General features: G+C 36.0%; 2 protein-coding genes across 2 annotated transcripts; one reads left to right on the plus strand and one right to left on the minus strand.

Annotated features, from left to right (window-relative positions):
* Positions 1-568: 568 nt before the first annotated feature.
* LOC127636667 (ras-GEF domain-containing family member 1B-B) lies at positions 569-12,690 on the plus strand. The gene is made up of 14 exons (XM_052117326.1): positions 569-839; positions 3,715-3,904; positions 3,995-4,117; positions 4,495-4,632; positions 6,744-6,965; positions 7,644-7,718; positions 7,947-8,039; positions 8,177-8,279; positions 8,855-8,934; positions 9,413-9,508; positions 9,630-9,725; positions 11,846-11,969; positions 12,100-12,172; positions 12,273-12,690. The coding sequence occupies exons 2-14, from the start codon at positions 3,716-3,718 to the stop codon at positions 12,292-12,294; spliced, it is 1,434 nt and encodes a 477-aa protein (XP_051973286.1). The 5' UTR covers positions 569-839; position 3,715; the 3' UTR covers positions 12,295-12,690.
* Positions 12,691-13,139: 449 nt separating this feature from the next.
* On the minus strand, positions 13,140-21,130 carry si:dkeyp-41f9.4 (PR domain zinc finger protein 8). The gene is made up of 3 exons (XM_052117327.1): positions 19,938-21,130; positions 15,412-15,619; positions 13,140-15,328 (listed from the first exon to the last, which is right to left on the minus strand). The coding sequence occupies exons 1-3, from the start codon at positions 20,118-20,120 to the stop codon at positions 14,310-14,312; spliced, it is 1,410 nt and encodes a 469-aa protein (XP_051973287.1). The 5' UTR covers positions 20,121-21,130; the 3' UTR covers positions 13,140-14,309.
* Positions 21,131-21,790: the final 660 nt, after the last annotated feature.

A 21,790-nucleotide genomic window follows, 5' to 3' on the forward strand; every position in this document is an offset into this window, starting at 1 on the left:
AGGTTTGGGCTCAAAATAAAATCCACCTACTGACAAAATGAAGACTTTAAGCTCAAACCACTGCGTTGATGTAATTCAACATTTATATAACACAAAACTCCCACTTGGAATTGCTGTATTGACCACACCCACAGACAATAAAAATATGCTGTTCTAGAAAGAGTGGGAAGGCTGTGTTTACCTTGGGAATACTGGATTTTTGTGTTTGCCTTCGCTGTTTATCAGTTAGCTCATTTAAAGGCTATAATATGATACGAATGATAAATACCATTAAAGCACATAAGCCAATATCTGACTAAATATAGCAGCTCGCTCAATCAAAATGACTGGATATTGATGTATTTTCGAAGAATCTGATGCAGGCAGTCTTGGTAAACTTACACTTCTGAAAACACCCACTCTTGTTTACTGATTTTTGTCAACCCGCATATCGAGAGCTGATGGACGTCGAACTGGCCAATAAGATCACTCAGAAAATTAAATTTGTTGTTTTCTGCCTCTGATTGGTCAGTCTTTCTTTTTGTGGGCGAGACCGCATTTTCCGGTTTTCCTTCTTATGCATTCGGTGTTGAAGGAATTTGAGATTCGTATCTTCTCATGTTCACAGTCTGGATTATTACAAAAACAATGGGGACGAGCGATCATAACAAAGTACCAGTTAGCGCAACGTTAGCCATGAATTGATTATTTACTTCGCGCGACACAGAAAATTAGATATCGGCGGTCATTCATTGTAAAAGAAAGCAACTTGATCTGGGGCGTTTTCAAGGATTTTTGTTGGACTTCCTCGGATATCGCAGTCATTAATTTTCTTTTCATTTTGTCATTTTAATTTTGTGGTAAGTTTACGGCGTTCAGCAAATCACAGTCTTTCAAATAACTTTTAAAATGACAATGTCAAGCTGCCATTGGTGCATAGAAAGCCTAGATATCCATACTTAATGTTTAATTGTGCAGTCAGGCAGTACAGTTATTGTTCTATTTTGCAAATGTTCTTCTCTCTCTAAAAAAAAAAAGAAATTTACTTCACCGTATTTTTTTCTTCTTTAAATCAGCATTTCCCAAATAATCTTTCAGGTGTCTAAAGTGCTTTAATTCAGTCTGTTTTGACTGTTCAAACATGTTTAACTTTCGCTTGTGTTGCTCATGCATGTGTAAGAATGATTGCACTTAGTCAATCTGCGATTTACAGTCTGGTTTGATGAGTCAGTGGTAGTTAAAGGTAGGTTTCGTGTAATTCCACTGACTGCACGAGCTCATTCCTATTTTGAGATTATTATTATTTTTTTTTTTTTACTTATGTACGATCTAATTAATAAATCGACACCAACTTCTGTAGCTCGTCCCTGTTCAATATTATTTGTTCAGAGAAGTTTGCAGTGCAGTTGTTTGTTTACTACGCGTCTCAAGGGAAGTGTCACCTTTCATATGAATAAAGAACAAGGAAAAGCGCGAGACTCGTTCAACAGGGCTCGCACGAACTCTGCTAGTCGTCACAAAAGCATCGTTTTCAATAATTGCTTTTGGAACGTTTGGCATTTGAACGTTTTGTCTGGTCATTTGAAATGTACCTTTGAGTGTTATTAAAGGAATAGCCATGACGCCACACACGTCAGCGTCATTCTGTTTTCATTTATGTTGTAAATGGAAAATTCTTCCCCCTGTATTGTTTTCTACTGGATAGAATATGTGTGTCATTCAGAATGCAATGTAATGTTGAACTCCGTAAAGGAGATAAGTGGTTCAAGAAAAGAGTTGTGCCATTAAACCTGTTTGACTGACCACAGGACTCTTCCTTAATCCAATAACAGTGTTAGAGTTCAGAGAATATGTATTATGCTGGTGCTTTAGAGATTTGCAGGGTTGAAAATTAACTGGTTTTGCCCAATTTATTTCCAATGTTTTGTTTTTTACAGAAATGAAAGCAAGGCTCTAAGAAATAGACTTACAGTGTCATCATTGTTACTGTTGTTTTAATGAGTATGTCTGGGCCCAGCAAGAATACTACAAGCCATTCCCCCTTCAGTTAACTGAGGAAATGCTGAGAGGAATAGTTCTCCAAAAAATAACAATTCTCTCATCACTTACTCACCCTCATGCCATCCCAGATGCCAATGACTTTCTTCCTTATGCAGAACACAAATTAAGATTTTTAAAAGAACATTTAGGCTCTGTAGGGCCATACAATGCAAGTGAATGGTGACCAGAACTTTAAAGTGCTTGATGCAATCACAGAGCGCTAGGTGCCACTAGGAAGTTTAATCAAGCTTAAAATCGTGATCGCAAAGGAGACCGCAGATGTCAATATTCATAGTGAAAAAGGAGTTATAGGACTCAAAATCGATTGAATTGTTTCAGAAGATATGGATTTAAACACTGGAATCTAATGGAGTACTTTCATGCTACCTTTATGTACTTTTTGGAGCTAAATATTTTTGGTCACCATTCAATGGCATTGTATGGACCTACAGAGCTGTAAATATTCTTCTAAAAATCTTGTGTTCAAGTGTTAAAAATGTGTTCAGCAGAAGAAAGTCATACACATCTGGGATGGTATGAGGGTGACTAAATGATGAGAATTTTCTTTTTTGGGTGAACCATCTTGTAATTGCAACTGTTGGATGTCACACACACACATATATATATATATATATATATATATATATATATATATATATATATATATCTTTGTTTATTTGGAGTAGTACAGCAATCCTACATCTATCCCTACTTTTGTTGCTAACCCTAAACACAAAGATTAACAAATTAAAAGTTTGTAAAATCATTCAATATAATGCAACATAAAAGTTCTATTGAATACAATAATACTTATCACTAGGTGGCGAAAGTGAGTTGATGCATTCAAATTAAGAGTAGAAGATGCTAAGCTAATAGGCTAACTGGTTAGCTTGTGAGCTAACTGGGGAGGAAAAGAACCTATTATATCTTCGGTTTAATAATATGATATGTAACATACTATTTAAAAGTTATTCTTTGTCATATTTACATAGTTTAGACAACATGAATTATATAGTGTTTGCATAGAATTTTAAAAGATCTTTCAGTCAATAAAATCCCTTTGTGATACAAGGGGGGCATTACTTGGAGGAGGGGTGCCATGTAGTGGGCTCTCCTTGTAGTATTGGGGGATGTGGATAGATGCATTTGGATTCTTTCAGTGCCGTTTCTGAAGACTGAATATGTATGCCAGTAGGTGGCGACAAATAAGCGGAGGAGACAATGACTGGAAAAACATCTGTCCAAATGAACTCCAGAAAACACGAGTTGTGAAACTTATTTTTGATCTAGGAGCTTTGTCCAGCTTTATACAGTGGATGCAATTGAGGAGACTTTACTTCTGTCCCTCACAGTCTTTTTTTCATAAAAATTAAATATGGTCTATTCAACAAACCATCAAAGACCTTAAGTGAACCAAAAAATAAGTGTTCGCACTGTCCCTCGCCTTAATATTGGGCTTTTTTTCCACTTCAGTGGTCTACTTCTGTTGTTCTTTGTTGTTTTTATTAAAATACTAGAAATATATATTTTTTTTTATTGAATGCCAATGTCAATCCAAACCTCTTAACCGGTCGCCCGCCACATTGGCAAGTAGATTATTAAAATTACCTGCCAATTTGCAAAAAGGAACCGCGTTTGTCTGGTGACAGGTGTTAATTTCAATTACTTTACTGACTAGTTGATTTCCATCTATAGGATGAACATGCCACAGACAACTCCATATTCAGGCAAATTCAGTCCTAGCACTTACAGCACCAGCCATAGTCACCGGCAGCCAGTGGAGGAAAACTATGGAGGGTTGCACTATCGTGATAACAAGCTTGTGTCAGGATCTCTGGAAGCCCTAATACAGCTCTTGGTCCCTACTGTGGACTATTACCCTGACGTAAGTAGACATCCTTTTTGATTTGCTTTATCTTATAACCCATGATACAGTTGATGGAAAAGGCTGACATTTGAAACTTTTAATTTTCAGAGATCTTATGTTTTCACCTTTCTACTGAGCTCTCGTCTCTTCCTGCATCCGTTTGAATTAATGTCCCATGTCTGTTACCTGAGTGTGGACCATCATAGAGTTGGTGACCCACAGACAGATAAGGTAAATGCTGGCATTGGTACAAAATCAGCTTTACGTTATGTAACACTTAAGATAAAAACAAAATTCACAACAGCAATGGGTTATGATTGGAGCCACGTTTAAAGCCTTTGATTGTGAAAAGGCTGATAAGTTCACACCTGTGATGGTGGGATAGCACCTCAGTTGAATTCTATATTAATTACAGCCCTACTGTAAAATGCACACACACCTGTACTGGTGCTCCTTAGAATTATGATTAAGTGAATTGCCCTTAATTATATGTCTTTCCCTGGTGTGATGTCAGATTTAAGCAACTTAAATACTCATTTCTAATCTTAGTGTAAATGACTCACAAGGCCACGCTTGAAGTGTTAAATTGTCCTACATTTACTCAACAGAAAAGAATACGGGAAATGGCACCGAAAATCGTGCAGCTGCTCACAGAATGGACAGAGACCTTTCCGTACGACTTCAGGGATGAGCGTATGATGCGCAGCTTGAAAGAAATGACCCATCGTCTTGCCTTTGGAGATGAGGTAACCAGCCTTTGTTCTAAATTGATAGACCTGAATAGATGATGAAATATCATGATTGCATTATGTTATCACATGTCTTGAATAGAATTTTGCCGCTGGCACTCTTGAATGAGTAAATGAATAAGTATGACTAAATTCTAAACAGCCGGTATGAATAATTTCAAATACTGATGTGTTGTTGTTACAATAGCTCTAAAAATAGATCTTAAAAACTTGTATAGGTTTTTAATCACTACACATTTGTTGTATTTTAACTTGATTATCGCTCTGAAAATAGTTACAGAATCTGGCATGGTGTTAAATGATAAACAAACCAAAAATAGCTCGGATCCAAAACCTTGTGAGCTGCTCGCTGCCTACGTACATGGGTGGCACCCACCCACGAAACTCATAAGTGGCAGATTCATTATGCGCTACATAGGCAAAAGCTTTGTTTGCCAAGCAAAAAGCACTCTGCATTGGGGGGGGGGGCATGTTAGCATGTTGCTAAGCTTACATTGTGCTACGTTAATAAGCTTTCTTCTGCCTTTAAACGCACATGGGAAGCTCCTACATCCCAGTCGCGCATTTTTTATAATGCAAGTCACTCATTCAAGTCGGAAACAGAATATGGAAGAAGCTAAACTTAAACAAATACACCAAAAACGATGACAAAAGCTTGTTTTTCTGTTGTATATAAGCATAAGTGAATACACCTTCATCACTAATGCATGCTTCTAACAAATTATTGTTTAATTTGTTTTAACTGACTGTCATTAGTTAACTGTCCATTAACAAATTAGTATTACTTAAATTGAAATAACTGCAAAATCATTGCTTTCAATGACATGCCCCTTCCAACGTTGCAACTCTGGTAATCTAGAACAGCTGTGAATTTGGACCCCAGTTTGGGAACCACTGATCTAAAATTCTATAGAGTTTCCCACTCATAAAAAAGACTTTGCTTGGCCATTCATATGCTCGGAACTCTAATAACGATATTACTAACGTCACTTGAAGGGCGCATTAAAGGGATAGTTAACCCAAAAATGAAAATTCTCTCATTTACTCACCCTCATGCAATTCCAGATGTGTGTGACTTTTCTTTTTTCGGTTATACACAAACTAAGACTTTTAGAAGAATATTTCAGCTCTGTAGGTCCATACAATGAAAGTGAATGTGACCAGCACTCCAAAAAGGAGATAAAGCCAGCATTAAAATAATCCATAAGACTCGTGTGTTTTAGTCTCAATCATGACTTCAAGCTCGATTTTGCTCTATATAATCGATATTGAAATAATAATAATGCCTAGAGACTGCAATGGAAACATGTACAGTGAAAAAGGAGTTACATTTTGGTCTGTTCTCACCCAAAACTAACTGAATCGCTTCAACTTTATTTTTGGGTGAACTATCCCTTTAATAGCAATTGATTAAACAGAGTTTGATGTTAGCATGCTGCTAAACAAAAATTGTGCTAATTTATTAAGCTTTTAATGCAATCGATTCAGCGGAGTTTGATGTTATCATTTTGCTAAGCTAATAGTGTGCTACTTTAATGCGCTTTAATAGCATGCACAAATGTTGGGTAACATTTTTTATTTACACTGATAAATTTGTTATTGGTACTTTTCAGAATTTATTAAATTAGTTTTTTGTAATAAATATTACTCTCACCTCATCCGGCATATTGTGTAATTTTTCATTGATCTCATCGCAATGTGTTTAGGGATTGTCTTCGCTATGAACACACATGCAATCGAATTTGGCCAAGTGTTTCTTAGGAGGCAGAATTATGTTTTTTACCCTATAAATTGTGTTCAGAGGGTGCCTATTGCCTTAATATGCTGCCTCTGAAGACAGCTTGGTTTTGAAACCGACCAAATATAGAATTATATTGGACAACAACATGACTGAGGTTTAGAGCCAGTTGGCAGATAATGCATCAGATTTGAATGCGTGTCCTTTTGGCTTAATATCCGAGTGACGCTTTACCATTTTGAACATGCTGTAATATCAACAACACTGCTTACGGTCACCATTAAGATACCAAATGTCATTTTTGGCTACAAACATGAATTGCAATGCTTATTATGCTTACTTTGGAGATGCTTCTGTTCTTTTTATATAGCTCTCACGGAGGGCCATGCAGAGACTCATTCAGCGTCTCTTACGCAAGCTGACCACCCTCGGACAGTACGAAGAGTCGCTGGCGACAACCAGGGCCGCCACTGCCTTAGAGAGACCAGTCGTCTTGAAGTCCAAGCAGCAGTTAGTGCGCAGAGATGAGTGTGTTCTGAATCTGTGCGATGATCCATTCGTCTTTGCCCAGCAACTCACACACATTGAGATGGTGAGAGCCAACACGCCTCCATGTGTTTTGGGTCCATTGTTGCTTAAATGAACATTTCACTCAAAGTTTGTCTGTAGTTTTTTTTTTATTGTCATTTGCACTGATCACACATGTTGAACCACTGATCTATAATTCAGAGTTTTCCATTTGTAAATGAGACTTTTGCTTAGTCATTCATGTGCTCAGAACTCTAATAATGATATTTCTAACTCTACTTGAAAGGTGCTTTAATAGCAATTGATTTAACAGAGTTTGACGTTAACACGTTGCTAAGCAACAATGTGCTACTTTAATAAGCTTTAATAGCAATTGATTCAAAAGTGTTTGATGTTAGCATGCTGCTAAGCTATCAGTGTGTTACTTTATTGAGATTTTTTTGGAATTGATTGAAAAGTGTTTGATGTTAGCGTGTTGCTAAGCTAACAGTGCACTACTTTAATGAGTTTTAATTCCACAGAGTCGGATGTTCGCATGTTGCTAAGCTAACAGTGCACTACTTTAATGAGTTTTAATTCCACAGTCGGATGTTAGCATGCTGCTAAGCTAACAGTGTGCAAATAAATATTCTGTCATCGTACACACACATACACACCCACATGCAGCTCCAAACCCATATCAATTCTCAATAGAAACCAGTTCATATAAATTAATTCATAGTCCTGCCATTTTTTTTTATAGGAGAGACTCCTATATATTGGCCCTGAAGAATTTGTTCGAGCGTTTGCACAGAAGAGACCCTCGGACAACCATAAAGTAAGCAGCAGCTGTACTCAAAAGATTACATAAGACACTGGTTAATAGATTGCGTGTGACTCTCTTAAATGGTTTCAAATTATTCTAAATTATATCAGACCACATGGCATGCATTTATTGTAAACTGGCCATATAATTAAAAAAAAGGTGTATTGATTGAAGTGGTTTGAAATTACCTTAAACTTCATTTCAGGGAATTGACAAGCAAACCTATGTAATGTTTTTCAGAGTTTCTTTAGCAAAAGGAAAGCGAGTAACCTGGAGGCTTATGTTGAATGGTTCAACAGACTAAGTTACCTGGTAGCCACAGAAATTTGCATGGTGAGAACATTTTAAAAATATATTGATGCTTATAACTGTATGATTTACTAATGATCACCAATGTTTTCTATGTAATTGTACCGTGATTTGCTATAATTGAGACTATGCTGCCCTCTGCTGATGTGTCTCTACTACAGCCTGTAAAGAAGAAACACAGAGCAAGAGTGTTGGAGTTCTTTATCGACGTGGCACAGGAATGCTTCAACATTGGCAACTTCAACTCCCTGATGGCCATTATTAGTGAGTACATGTTCACAACTATATTGTTGCTTATTAATTAATATAATAAAAAAATATTTTATTATTCTTTTTTTTAAACCAAATACTTCAAGAATAATTCCACAAAAATGAACATTCTGCCATTATTTATTCACCCTCATGTTGTTTCAGGCCTGTATGACTTTCTTTTAATATATATAATAATGTATTAGTCGCTCTTTTGCTCTTTGAGGTCTGGAGCTTTCAAACTTTAAAAATAAAAGATAAAAAAACAAGATGACTTGTGTGCCATATTCCAAGTTTTCTGAAGTCATATTATAGCGTTGTGTGGGGAAGTCATATTATAGCTCTGCCAGAGGTAGATGTCTGATTTGAGGATGAACCATGTTTTTTTTTTTTTGTCTGGATTGGCTGATCCAGTTCACAAAACCAGGCATTCATGAATCGGACATCGTAACTTGATTGAGAGCTAGGATGGATGTTGAGATTTTCAGTGAATAACTAAATTATTTAAAACGGCTAAAAACAAAATGTGGTCTGGTTTGAAATGTAATAATAATGTAAAATCATCTGGGATTTTTTATTTTTTTTTGCAGCTGGGATGAACATGAACCCTGTTTCCAGACTGAAGAAAACCTGGAACAAAGTCAACATGGACAAGTTTGACATCCTGGTGGTACGTAAGCAGTCACGAGGAAGAGATATACTAAGTTTTATAAACAGAGATGCAGATTGTTTAAAGGTCCACTGCTAAACTTTTAAACCATAAAAAATGTATAGTATTTTTTTTTTTAAAACATGTAAAAAATATAATGCTCACATGAAAGAACTCATATCAATCTTTGAGAAAAAGCTTCTTTATACTTCATATGGTGCTGGATGCACATTTATGAGTGCCGCCATGTTGAGATCATATGACCACGCTGAAAATGACCTTTTTTCTCAATCCCGTGTAATTGGATGCTTTCACTTGCAGAATAAATTAATCTTGGCTGACTGCGATTAGTGCATTTTCCAATTATATGTGTAACTGAGAACTTCTGTTTTTGCGTGATGCTCCATCTATGCCACTAGGTGTCAGCTCAATGTGTACAATTAAAATAAAGGTGCATGTATGTACAAAATTAATGTTACTTTTTGTTTTGGTACCTTAGCACCAAATGGACCCATCTAGCAATTTCTATAACTACCGAACTGCATTGCGTGGAGCCACTCAGAGGTCTAGTACAGCACACACAAGCCAAGAAATGGTAATTTTGTGTGTTCACTTTAAAAAATATATAAAATATATATATATATATATATATATATATTTTTTTTTTTCTATACACAACAAATTAACATAAGTCACACTTCCTCCCCTCTTTTCAGATTGTTATCCCATTCTTCAGCCTGTTCATTAAAGACCTCTACTTTCTGAATGAAGGATGTGTCAACAGATTACCTAATGGCCACATAAATTTTGAGGCAAGTTTTTTCTATTATTATTATTATTTTTATTATTATTATTCAGGGTTCCCACACATCCTGGAAAACCTGGAATTTTGCAATGCAGTTAGCCAGTCATGGAAAAGTCATGGAAAAATACCTAAATGTCCTTGAAAATATTTCAGTAGAATAAAACGGTTTAACTGTGTTGCTAGGTTTCATGAACAAAAACATGGTAACGATCGGGCCTCGGAATAGGAGTCAAACACACATTCATATTGTTTTGTCAGTGCCGCCGGCTGTGCATTGTAAAACAACATCAACGGTTAAGGGCGCTTACACCCTTGTGATTGCTTACAGCTACAGCCAATCACGTGCTTGGCTACAGCAGCGCGTGCAGCGGCACTCATGAATCTTCTCATTCATAAACAAACTGAATGACCTGGTACATGTACGACTATGTCCCGACTGACTGAATGAGAGGGGCATGATGTTAGTTTACTTCAGCATTGGCATGTGAGTCTACCTTGTTCATCATGGAGAGCCAGAAGCCTCCCGGAAAACATGTCTGTGGATCAGTGATTTCTCGACCCTCGTGAGTTTGCATCGCTGTGACTTATAAACTTTAGACAATGATGACAGTTGGACCACTGAATAAAAATTACAACAAAAAAAGGGTTGGTAGCGTGGTGTTTTGGCCTTAATACCTCAGGATTTAACTTCAGTTCAATAATTGAGCAATCAGAGTCATCTTATACCACATGCAGTATGCGGAAAACACAGGATCTAGTCATAAAAATGGCATAAGCAATAAAACTCAATGTCATGGAATATGACATATTTAGACAAAAATGTATGTTTGAATGTACAGTTAATCAAATTAAAATTGTGATCTGTCCTAGTGTGATAATTAAACGTAAGTCTCTGATTTAATTGATTTAATAATTAATCTGCAAGTGATGCGCACTTCAAAATGAATGTATAGAGACGGCCGCTCATACACTGAAAACACCTCATCATGATCATCACGCACACTCTTATGTGTGTGTGAGATGACAGACAGAGAACACAAGTGTGCAGCACATACAGACTATGTATTTATTATTTAAATATAAATATGGAGCAAACTGCTTATCTGGAGGTGAGAAACTACCGTCAGAAACGCCTAAATAAAAGCTTAATTTAAATGGATGCATGTGTTTTTGCTTAAATATTACACTTGTTGGCCACATAAAATGTCTGGAAATAACCTGGAAATTTGTGCCTTGAAAAGAGTGGGAACCCTGTTATTATTGTTTTTATATTTAAGTTGGTTTGTGATTGTGGTAGCCACAAAAAAATGTTTCATTAATGATCAAAGTAGTTAGCTATTCTTTATTAGTAATTTTAACTATCTGCTTCAAAAGGATAGCTTGACTGTGGTTTAACTAATTTATTTACTGGCCTGTTAGTGTGCTTTTCTTAGTGAAAATTGTTCCAAAAGAAGCCAAAGCATCAAGCACAACTCCACTTATCTCGTAATTTATTCACTTTCATGCCATCCCAGATGTGTACATCTTTCTTTATTTTACTAAGATTTTTAGAAGAATAGCTCAGCTCTGTTGGTCCATACAATGCAAGTGAATGGTGGCCAGAACTTTGAAGCTCCAAAAAGCACATAAAGGCAGCATAAAAGTCATTCATACGACTCCAGTGGTTTAATATGTCGTTTGAAGCAATGCAATCACTTTGAGAAGAAACAGATCAATATTTAAGTCCTGTTTTACTATAAATCTCCACTTTTAAGTTAGAATGTGAAATAATTTGAAAGTGAAAGTGGAGATTTATAGTAAAACAGGACTTTAATGTTTAATGTTTTAATCTCTCAAAGTGATTAAATTGCTTCAAAAGACATATTAAACCACTGGGGTCATATGGATTACTTTTATGCTGCCTTTATGTGCTTTTTGGAGCTTCAAAGTTCTGTTTCACTTGTATTGTATGGACCTACAGAGCTGAGATATTCTTCTAAAAATCTTTGTGTTCTGCAGAAGAAATAAAGTCACACATCATTTAAATTTTTTGGGTGAACTATCCCTTTAACTTCCAGTTTTTCGCTTTGCAAGAAGTCTTGAAGTATTGTGTATATATAATCAAACTTTGCATTTCTTTGGTTGTAGAAATTTTGGGAGCTGGCCAAGCAAGTGAGTGAGTTTCTGTCCTGGAGGCAGGTGATTTGTCCTTTTGAGAGAGACCGAAAAACACTGCAGTATCTCATCAGTGCTCCAGTATTCAGTGAGGATGGTGAGAGCTCCCTTCTTTTCTCATTGATTTGACAAGAGTCATGGCCCTATGATACTAACCATAGACACTGATGGGTAACAAACAAGTCTAGGGAAGGTTATGCTGAATCTAATTCCCTCATATATTTCAGAGCTTCAGCTGGCTTCATATGAGAGTGAAGGTCCGGAAAACAACCTGGAGAGAGACACCCGCCGGTCGCTCAGGTGTTAACACATGTTTTGTTTGTTTATCTGAAAGTTTACCTGTCAGTACTGCAATTAAATTGCTCAGTCACTTAATTAATTTGTTTACTTATTGTTGTAGGTCGTCTCTCAGTAGAATGTAAGTGGCGATTTTGGGATTAAGTCCTTTCACAAGGACTGATGGCACTGAAGACTTTGAAGGACTTTTGTGATCTGTGATTTACATTGCTGAATTTGAGGCTGGATTCTCATTGTGACAGTAACATTATGCTAATGAAAACATATTCATCTCATGTACCTCAGAAACCTTAATGAAATGTGTTATCATGCTTTAAAATCTCCTGGGTGTATTAAGAGCATGTCGCTGGCTGACCTGTTCTGTAATATTTTTTGCAATTATTTTTTGCTCTCGGTAAATGGTAATAATAGTTTTTGTGTACTAAACATATTTGTTACAATATTCAAAGATATTTTTATGTTTATCAAAGTTTCATGTGGTAACCGTGTACATGTTTCCCTATAAAGAATCTCTGAATTAAACAGACTTACAAGTGGTTGTCTTTATTATGTTTATGGATTTTTTTTACACAGTGAAATATTTTAACACCATCTCTGGTGCTTCTTTAATTAGCATTTTTTCACTGGTAATTAGTGTAGAGATCGACGTCATAAACACGAGCTTTCATGTGGTGTTGCAGCGTCAGCAAGCGCACATACTGGCATTGTGGCTACAACATGGAATGTGGTTTTAGTAACGATTTAAAAAAAGTTTATTTAAAATTTCACTTACAGAGGACAAATGCCAAAAAGAGAATATTTTTTTTTTGATCGAAGTTTACGTTCGAAACTGTTTTTGGGTGAACATTAAATGTAGCTGACACGGTAAGTTGAAGATTTTATTTAAATCATCACAAAACTTTTTTTTATGGATTTGTTATATGATACAAGCAACATAATATCATGATAACTTGAAAGAATTCGTACGAGAAGCATGGCCGGGTTTAGGGTGGGGGGTTCTTGGGCCGCCCACCCGCCACAGAAACTACTGACACCACCCTAAAAACAGATCCAAGAGTAATTTTGTTCAAAAAGAACAAAAAAAAACAAAAAAAAAAACAGTAATGTCCCTTGATAGCAATGACATTTAGACGGCACAAATTTACAGCGCCATTTATTTTGCCTTGTAAGTGCTCAGCACTAGGGGGCGCCAGGTACAAAACAACGCCAGTTTTATCAGGTTTACCTAAAGGAATAATCCGAGTTAAATCCAGGTTAAACTCAATCGACAGCATTTGTGGCATAATATTGATTGCCACTGAAAATAATTTCAATTCGTCTGTCGCAAAAAAAAAAAAGAAGCAAAAATCGAAGTTACAGTGAGGCACTTACAATGGAAGTGAATGGAGAATTTATTTGGATGGTTTACAGGCAGAAATGTGAAGCTTATAAGTTTATAAAAGCACTTACATAAATTCTTCTGTTAAAACTCAAGTATTATTTGAGCTGTAAAGTTGTTTAAATCGTCATTTTAGGGTTTGTTGACATTAGGCTACATCGTCATGGCAACACATTTGTAAAAAAAGCTATAACTTTACACAGAAAAGGTTGGTACGGGATTTTATCACACTAAAATCATGTTAACACACATATTATTTATCTCTTGTGGCTATACTTTTGAAACAGTGAATATATTAATGTTTACTGATTGGCCCCCATTCACTTCCATTGTAAGTGTTTCACCGTAACCCAGATTCTTTTTTTTTTAAGAAAAGGATGAACAAGTCGAAAAAATGTTTTATTTCGGTTGAGCTGAACTTGTATTGAACCCGGAATATTCCTTTAAACATTTTGTTCAAATTAATCATTTACATACATTATTATTAATATAAAAACTATTACATTAAGCCTAAATCAACATATAAATCTTAAACATTAAAGAATACATTTAGAAAACTGTTTAGTCAGTTTCAAACTAAATAATATTTATATAAACATTTAATTAATTGGGTTAACAATAAATTGGTCTTTTTATGTTTATTACGGTAAATCTGGTCAAATTAAACAGTTAGCTTACAAAACTGAACCATTTGGTAACACTTTATTTTACACTGAAAACATCTTTAAAAGAGTTTACATTTTGAGAAACAGCTTTGAATGCTCATGTATGTGAGGTCATATGGCGTGACAGATGATGGCGCTCTCTGAACGCTTCATTACAGATCGGACACTTCAGCCTCTCCTCCCTGTGCGTCCTCTTCCTCTCATCGGACAGCCGCCTCTTGTGGTGAGACCTCATGTGTTGCACTAGGTCTGTTGTCATATGGAAAGAAATGTTACATTTAGCGCACCAGTTTTGCATAGGTAAACCGATAGAGGTGATAGAGGGGGGCAGAAGCCGGGAGGTCTTGGGCCAAAGCTTTGTGCTATGTAGAAGAGCCAGTGGTTTGGGAAGATCCCTATGTAGCAAAGCAGAGCTCTGGAAGTTGAGCACCGGGGGGGAAGTGAGTGGTAGAATGGTGGGGAGGAGAGTTGTCCTAGTTGGGATGAGGTCGCTGGTAAGCCTGGCTGACATCACTAGAGGGATATGGGACATGACACGAGGAGGTTGTGTGAAAGCACTCTTCCTTTCCTGGTTTGATGAAATGATGTCACCTGTGACATCTTGCAACCCTTTAGTGGGAGACGAAAGCTTGGTCACTATGGTACTAGACTTCAATTCTTGGCCGTCTGGATTTGCAGAGTGGTCGTCATGGCATTTAGTTTGGCTGCATTGAGAATTTTGGCCTTTACTGAAAGACTGGTTGCTGGAGGGTGACCAGGATTTTCCGTTCAATCTGTTAACACAAAACCTTTTCACTGATAGCTTTTCATCTCCATGGGTGTCAAAAGATGATGGTTCCCCATCACTCTCATCAGTTCCTGATTCAAAAGAGCGTCTTCTTTTGGTGCTACTAGTTCTTGCGTCTACTGGTAGATTTTTCTTGCAGTTCTCTAGCTCTCGTGCTAAATTGTGAAAGTCGGTAGAAGGTTTGCCGATCAGTAAATTAATTTCTGGCTTGATAAGCTTCTTTCTACTGCTATTTTGGTTTGTTGGTTTCTCGGTGCAGAAAAATCTTTGGTGTGCCAACAAGGGGAATTCAAAGAGAAAGCTCTGTTTGCATTCAGAGCAAATGAAATCTAAAAGAGAAAGACAGAAAAATCCTTTTACATGTGCTTTTATATATATATATTTATCTGTTGATATGGTAATGCGTTCAAACCTTTTGTGTTCTTTTGCTCAGAGTTTAGGCCAAGCAGTTTGGCTAGATCTCTCCCATACCAGGCTAAAAGTTCTGTGTTCTCAGGAATTTCCTTTAAGGCTTTGAAAAATAGATGCCCATTCTTCATATAAGCCTCTAGATTTTGTTCCTCTGCATTCCTAGCAGACTGAATCAGGTTCAGACACTCACTTGGTGCTGTTGTGTCCACCTGAACAATATGAAAGAAAAGCATATAGGATCATTTTATTTTATTAATTTATTTATTTGTAATAGCTGTTGGGTAAATAAGGCAACACAATAAAACCATACTTTACATAAAAACAAGGCAACACTGTATAATGAAGGTTGATTTGGCTGAAAGCGCTGTCACCTTTATATTGGGGCAAGTTGTCACAAGTGTTTTAAATGTTGCAATTGTACTTTCTCATTAATTAAAATGTCTGTTTGCCAAAATAATGGCTTGATATTTATGCATGTTAATACATTTTGCTGTTTCATAATTGTTTTACTATTTAAATGTTGATGTTTGTTGATGTCAATTTCTTTGGTTTAGATGGTATTTCATGTTTCAGAAAATGTATTCTTTTCAAAGCAATGTTAATAAACAGAAAACTTTCAATGTGACAACTTACCCCATATATTGCAATCCATAGGGTCAACGTGGGCAATAATAGGTGAAAATACTAGCCTAATATTACAAATATAAATGTTAGACTTTATTAACTTAGGCTGTCAATTGATAAATAAAAGTTAATCAAATTAATTTCATGATATGCATGTTGATTAAAAATCAGACATATAAATATTTACAAGGAAAGGCCCCTAAATAACTGTAAATCTAATAATAAAAAATATATAATTCATACATTGCATTGTATACATATATTGGGTAGCAGAAAAGTTACGCTTGTCTAAGTGGTTGTGGTGTAGTGGGCTAAAGCACTAAACTGTTAAGCAGAAGGTTGTCGGTTCGCTCCCCACAACCTCCACCATTTTGTCCTTGAGCAAGACACTTAACTCCAGGTAATAACCCTATTATTGGCCTACTAATGTCTGAGCTAGTTTTAATTGTTTGTCTATAACCTTGCGTCAGACAAACACTTTGGGTTCACTAGTTTTCAGCGTCTCTAGTCATGAGCGCTGTGTTTTAAGAATGCTGTGTCAAGTTAAATGTAAAGTCATTGACCACAAAAGCATGTCTGTGGAAGGCTGTGCTGCCTGTTGCTTTCGTTGGTTTGACGGCATGCGCTGACTGCCTCGAACTGCCACATTAAAGGAATATTCTGGATTCTGTTAATCTCAATCGACAGCATTTGTGGCATAATATTGATTGCCACAAAAATGAATTTTGACTTGACCCTCATTTCTTAAAAAAAAAAACAGTCTCACAATGAGGCACTTTTATTGGAAGTAAATGGGGCCAATTTTAAATCTTAAAATACTCACTATTTTAAAAGTACAGCCTCAAGACATAAAGAATATGTGTGTTAAAATAATTTTAGTGTCATAAAATCGCTTACTAACCTTTATTGTGTAAAGTTATAGCCAATTTACAACTTTGTTACCATGACGATGTAGTCAACAAACCCTAAAAACCCCAAAATGACTGTAAAAAATGATTTAAACAACCATCAAATAATACTGTAGTGCTTTTAGAAAATTATAAGCTTCACATTTATGCCTTTAAACTCTCCAAATATTTGCCCCATTCACTTCCTCACTGTAACTTCGACAGACCAGTTTAAATGATTTTTTTGTGGTGCCACAAATGCTGTCCATTGAGCTTAAAGGTGCAGTAAGTGATTTCAGCCATTCTACTTCAACAAGACTGAGCTGTTGGATTAGCCACGCCCCCTTACTTCCAAAACACTGCACTCTAAAGATACCAAAATGAGCTTTATTGAGAGTAGAAATGGTTGTTAAAAACCAGTGGTGGACGAAGTACACATACCATGTACTTGAGTTAAAGTAAAGATACTCAAGGTAAAATATTACTCAAGTAGAAGTAGAAGTGCTGCCTTTAAACATTCACTTGAGTAAAAGTACAAAAGTATTTGCCTTCAAATGTACTTAAGTATCCAAGTACTATGATTTTTTTATGGCCATAATGTCCTATTATAATTTGTCACAAGACTCTTGCTTAACTCAGTCTACATGAAGACTAATGTCACTCTTGGCACACCAATCTATTAATAAAATGACATTAATTAGTCAGATGTATATATATATATATATATATATATATATATATATATATATATATATATATATATATATATATATATTTGAATTGAATACATTTTTTGTGTGTTTAATTTTGGAGGGAAGGGACTGTTCCCATAATGTATAATACATTTACAGTATTTACTGTATATATTTTTCTCGAATGTCTATGGTCATAATTATTAACATCCTAATGTTATGATACATTCACATAAACCTGCACAACGCCATTAAATATATATATATATATATATATATATATATATATATATACACACACATATATATACACACACACACGCATAGAATATATATATATATATATATATATATATATATATATATATATATATATATATATATTCTATGTTATGGGAGCAGCCAATTTCCCTCAAAATTAAACACAAAAACGTATTAATGCAGTGTTTCTGCTACTCCCCAGAAAAAAAAAATGCTATTATATGCAAGTCATTTTAGTGTCAACATAATAAGCAATGTACATTATGCGTCAATATTTACCGATAATTGCTGCAATAATAGCTGCTGCTCTCTGCCCCGCTTAAAATCATTGGCAACGCAATTTGTTTGGAACTATTGAGAGCTACATGAATCACGTGACCGCGCGGCGGCGAGATCACTGTCGCAACCGTCTATGTTAGCAACTCTCATATTTAACGGCTCTGGGGTGCGTTTCCCGTACAACGACGTAACTTGCTGCTCCACTACAAATCACTGTTGAAGAAATCAACTTGCTGGTCACGACTGTTTCCCGAAACCGTACTGTCGCAAATTGGTTGTTCAACCACGTTGGTTAATGATGTCACAAATGTGGTGGAGTAAAAACTACTTTTAATGAATCTGTTTGCGATCGAATTAATGCTAGATGTTTTGCTATAAATTACGGACATGTCATCTGAGGACTATCTCATATTTTTCTCAGTTATTTGCTTTATTTCCAGATTCAATCATAGGCTCGTTCTTACGCACAGAGCACGTTCACACATGCGCACTCTTCAAAAACGGTGCTTTAAATCTATTGACAAACTAAAAGACATAAAGGACATTTGTATGTCTTCTAAATAAAAGATACTGAATGTCATCTTGCTTATTTGGCTCAAGATAATAATTTATAAAGTCCACATGTTATAATAACAAGAAACTCTGCTTCTAACCACAGGTCGAGAGCTGTCGTTCCAACCACACAACTCTGCGATGCTGTTTGCGAATGTTCGTTGGAAGGATGGTTTCGGGAAACACCGACTCGTTGAACTATGATGATAACGACGGAACTTGCGACCATAGTTGGCTAACGATGCTTTTGGGAAACGCACCCCTGGTTCGCGCTTAGTAGATGCCGCCAAGACAAGTTCAAAACAAAGCGCGCGCGCGCTGTACTGTGATTGGTGGCTCGTTTGACCAGTTACGTTTTTATCCACTCATAAATAAAAATGAACGACTGATTTTGAAAATGTAGTAGAGTAAAAAGTAAGATATTTGACTTTGAAATTTAGTGGAGTTGAAGTAAAAGTCTCCCCAAATTTAAATACTTCAGTAAAGTACAGATACGCAAAAAAGCTACTTAAGTACAGTAACGAATTACATTTACTTCGTTACTGTCCACCACTGTTAAAAACAACAGCATCAAGATAGCACCCTCAACTGTCAACTGCTATGAACAACGCGGCATAAAAATGCATTATGCCTTAATAATTCACTGCAACTACAACACTATGAGAACGCACAAAATGATTGACAGGCAGAAAGCATCAAACTGCAGACACATTTTTGTTTGCTGTTTACAGAGTCTATAGCTAAAGCAGGTCACTTATTTCATTAATATCGTTCAGGGAGTAGGAACATTTGTGAAACATCGCTTACAACACCTTTAATTTGTATTGAATCTGGAGTGCTCCTTTAAGGTGGTACATCAAGATTGAATTACTTCAATGGAACATTCATTTCGATCATTTTTATATAATTGTGATATTTTTCCTTTAATTAATCTCAATAAATTAATGTGTTAAATAGACAGCCCTAATTAACAATAAAAGCTATTTTGTAACCAAGACTTCAAGGTGTGGTTATGCAGAAATTGACTCAAAAATAAACCTTTTTAACTCTTTTTAACATTTAAAAAACAGAGCAATCCTGCGCGAGAACATGAAAAACGTCCAGACACCGCACGGTCAAGGAACTCCGTCTAGTGCAAGCACATGTTTACATAAATATACAATTAAAAAACAGCACAGACAGATGCAAAAACACATTCAATGTGAATGGCCCCTCAATCAATCATAAATTACCTGGAGCATGTATGACGCAGTCCGTCTGTCCGAACACTTCAAGGCGATGAATGCAATACTGTCACACAGCGACGTGTGTTTTAATGCACATGGACCGAACACAGCTCCTGCAGGTATGGCTCGAGATGTGTGGATGCTGCTCAGCAGGTCGGTGATCCAGCGTTTGGCAGCCACTGCGTCCATCAGAAAACGCACACTTTTCTCTGAACCCTGAAAAATCACCCTTTTAATGTTAAATAATTTTCTGTATGGTTTTCATATATTTTCAGTTCTTAGCATAAAGACTTCTTACCATTTTATGCCACAGCCGCAAATATAAACTGCTCTCAGCTGAGTCTCTTGGTGTGTCCTGATATAGATATGTCTTCTTCTAACTGGATGCTCTGAGCAATGATTCCTGAGTTTTAACCTCAATCATTTATCCCAATGAAGAAAAAAAAAAAGGACAAGACTCCGCCCCAATCCTTGTGACCTCTCCTGGTTCCTCTGCGGTCTTATCCCTAATATTAATCCTTCTGGTTCACTGCCCCGAGGACGCCTATCACGGATGTGTGTGCATGATCTCTGAGCTCAGATCTCGGGCTCAAATGTCTAAAATGACATTGCTGAGATGAGCCGCCTTCCCTGCCTCACTCATTACTGTCATATTAACACCAGTGCACTCGGGCGTTAATGATTGGTGAACCGTGTAATGGCTTTAGGCCATACACGCCTTCAGATATAGGCCTGAAAGGTGGCCTTCAACGTTCACAGAATTACTTGAGAGAGGCTCTGGCACCAAAGCCAAAGATCTAACATCATATCTACACAGTAAAAAGTGATAACCTGTAACCTAATTGTTACGTTAGGACACTATCTTCCTGATCTAACACTTAAAATGAGTTTTAATTGTGTAACCTAATGTATCCAGTGATGTTAAGTACTATTTTTTAACAATAAAACCATCTATCTTGTATAGAATTGCTGATGGAATTTCAATCATAATTAAAAAATAATCCTAAATTCAATTTCATGATTTGTCACAAATGCGGCAAAAATATATTATTATAGTGAGATTAATAGGAGGCCTAATATAATTTTGCTACAGTCCGTTTTGTATTAATTGCTGTAATATCTTTACTAACTTGTGTTGTCACTGTCCCAATTTACCTAGTCCTAAGGCATATTTACATAGCCAATTTTAGGGGATAGTTCACCCAAAAATTAAAATTCTTTCATTATTTACTCACCCCATGCTATTCCAGATGTGTATGACTTTCTTTCTTCTGCTGAACACAAACAAAGATTTTTAGAAAAATATCTCAGTTCTGTAAGGCCATATAATGCAAGTGAATGGTGGCCAGAAATTTGAAGCTCCAAAAATTTGGAAAAAAAATCATACCAAGGCAGAATAAAAGTGATCCATACGACTCCAGTGGTTAAATCCATGTCTTCAAAATTGAAATATTAGGTATGGTTGAGAAACAGTTCAATATTTAAGTCTTTTTTTTTTTTTTTTTATAAATCTCTGCTTTTACTTTAACAATCTAAAAGTGAAAGTGGAGATTTATAGAATTTTTTTTTTAAATATTGAGGCTTTAAGGCTGATCTGTGCCTTCTCAAAATTCTGTGTAAAGATACAATGCCTCTTGCTGCCTAAAAGCTAGACTAAATTCTGCCTGCTCTGACCCAGCTCAGACCCCTTAGTATCAAAGGAAGTTCTGTTGCTGCTTTAGTTCTGTGTAAAAGCAATGCAGCATCAGAGCAGCCTTAAACTTTGTTGTTTTCATAATAGAGCACATATGTTATAATTGAGTTTTATATTTAAAAGTATATTTCACATTTTCCCATTTCTATATTTTATATATAAAACA

Source organism: Xyrauchen texanus, chromosome 44 (genome assembly GCF_025860055.1).
Source record: "Xyrauchen texanus isolate HMW12.3.18 chromosome 44, RBS_HiC_50CHRs, whole genome shotgun sequence".
Taxonomy (NCBI): domain Eukaryota; kingdom Metazoa; phylum Chordata; class Actinopteri; order Cypriniformes; family Catostomidae; genus Xyrauchen; species Xyrauchen texanus.